Here is a 1,492-nt window from a genome sequence, read left to right on the forward strand (position 1 = left end):
ATTAATCTCTGCCTTCACATCATGTCTTTGTTTTGTTCTAACAAGTTAAGTGTACGGTGATTACATGTCTATGTGGTTAATGATGTAATCATGTCTTCTACCCTCTATCTTAACTCCTCCTTATACAATGTGCTAACCTTATACTCACCCTTGTGCAATACTTCACCTTTTAAGCAGCCCTCTGTAGGTTTCAGTCTGAACTCTGACCTTTACCCTGCTTCAGGTAGAACACTCTGAACTCTGACCTTAACCCTGTGTCAGGTAGGGCACTCTGAACTCTGACCTTTATCTTTCTGCATCTAGGGTACTCTAAACATCTGTTTCATATTATACGTAGATTGTAGCTCTCAGGAGTCCATACCATTGATAGAATAGTCACTCGTTTACACTTGTCACCATTGTTATCTATACCAAAGTATTTCATTTTATACATGTTTATTATATCTTCTGTATGTTTCATGTTGCAATTAGCCCTCGGGCAAGAACTTGCAAATAAACTTCCATATTGGGCAGTATTGAAGCTATTACTGTACTTAACTGCTGTTGTGCTTTAAATTCTTTTTCTTGGGTTGGTAAGCGCTGAAAATTAGAAGACAATCATCATATTTGGGGATGTGATAGAGTTCCTTTGCAGATTGTACATATACAATCATTTATTATGATCTTACAATGTTTTGTTCTTGTCTTTCTGTTGTATGTGTATATGTGGGAGTGTTAGTGATTGAGAAAGGTAGGGTATATGGACTCAAACTTGTGCTAGTAAGAGACAAAGAGAAAGGAGAAGAGAAAATCAGTACATAGATATTTTCCCAGCTGCCTCCAACTGTACATCGTGTTTTTGTGTTGTGGAAGGAAGTTTGACTTCCAAGTAATTTACCAATCTGATAAAGCTGATGAAGAATGTAGAATGTCTGTAAGGTCCATGACGAGTGTACTTGACCTTCTCCAGCGGTGATCTGACCTGTGTTGGCACGGACAACTGCACCTTCAATGCTAACCAGAAGGCCCTGGGAAAGGACGACTTCCGTAAAATCCCCAACGGTGTCAACGGCGTGGAGGACCGCATGTCCATCGTGTGGGAGAAAGGAGTGCATGCTGGGAAGCTTGACGAGAACCAGTTTGTTGCGGTGACGAGCTCAAACGCTGCCAAAGTCTTCAACCTGTACCCCAGGAAGGTGTGTGCAGTAATGGATTGTTAAAAGATGTCAAATGACATTTGTATATTTCTTGCTGTACACAGATTGAAAATAATGCAGGGCTCAAAATGCCACCTGCATATGCATGTTAGTGCAGGTAAAATTGGAGCTGTGCAGGTATTTCTGATGTCTACCTGCACCTAACCTGCACTGGTCCATGAACTGGGTTTTATACATAAATGTCCTTTGATGTAGGTGTACATGTATATGGATTTCTATTAGCTGCATTGATTGGTACCGCTTTTTAGTATACAGAAAAAATAGCATTGATTCCTGAACAATTTTAGTTTGATCCA

The 1,492-nt window shown here is 40.0% G+C and overlaps 1 protein-coding gene across 1 annotated transcript in view; it reads left to right on the forward strand.

Annotated features, from left to right (window-relative positions):
- Positions 1 to 913: 913 nt before the first annotated feature.
- The window catches only part of LOC118408468 (dihydropyrimidinase-like), a 2,269-nt gene continuing 1,690 nt past the window's right edge, over positions 914 to 1,492 (forward strand). Inside the window, exon 1 of the mRNA XM_035809286.1 lies at positions 914 to 1,175. Within this exon, the coding sequence (XP_035665179.1) occupies positions 1,065 to 1,175 (111 nt within the window). The 5' untranslated portion in view covers positions 914 to 1,064. The remainder of the gene's footprint in view (positions 1,176 to 1,492) is intronic.

The sequence above is a fragment of the Branchiostoma floridae genome, unplaced genomic scaffold (genome assembly GCF_000003815.2).
Source record: "Branchiostoma floridae strain S238N-H82 unplaced genomic scaffold, Bfl_VNyyK Sc7u5tJ_1589, whole genome shotgun sequence".
Classification (NCBI taxonomy): domain Eukaryota; kingdom Metazoa; phylum Chordata; class Leptocardii; order Amphioxiformes; family Branchiostomatidae; genus Branchiostoma; species Branchiostoma floridae.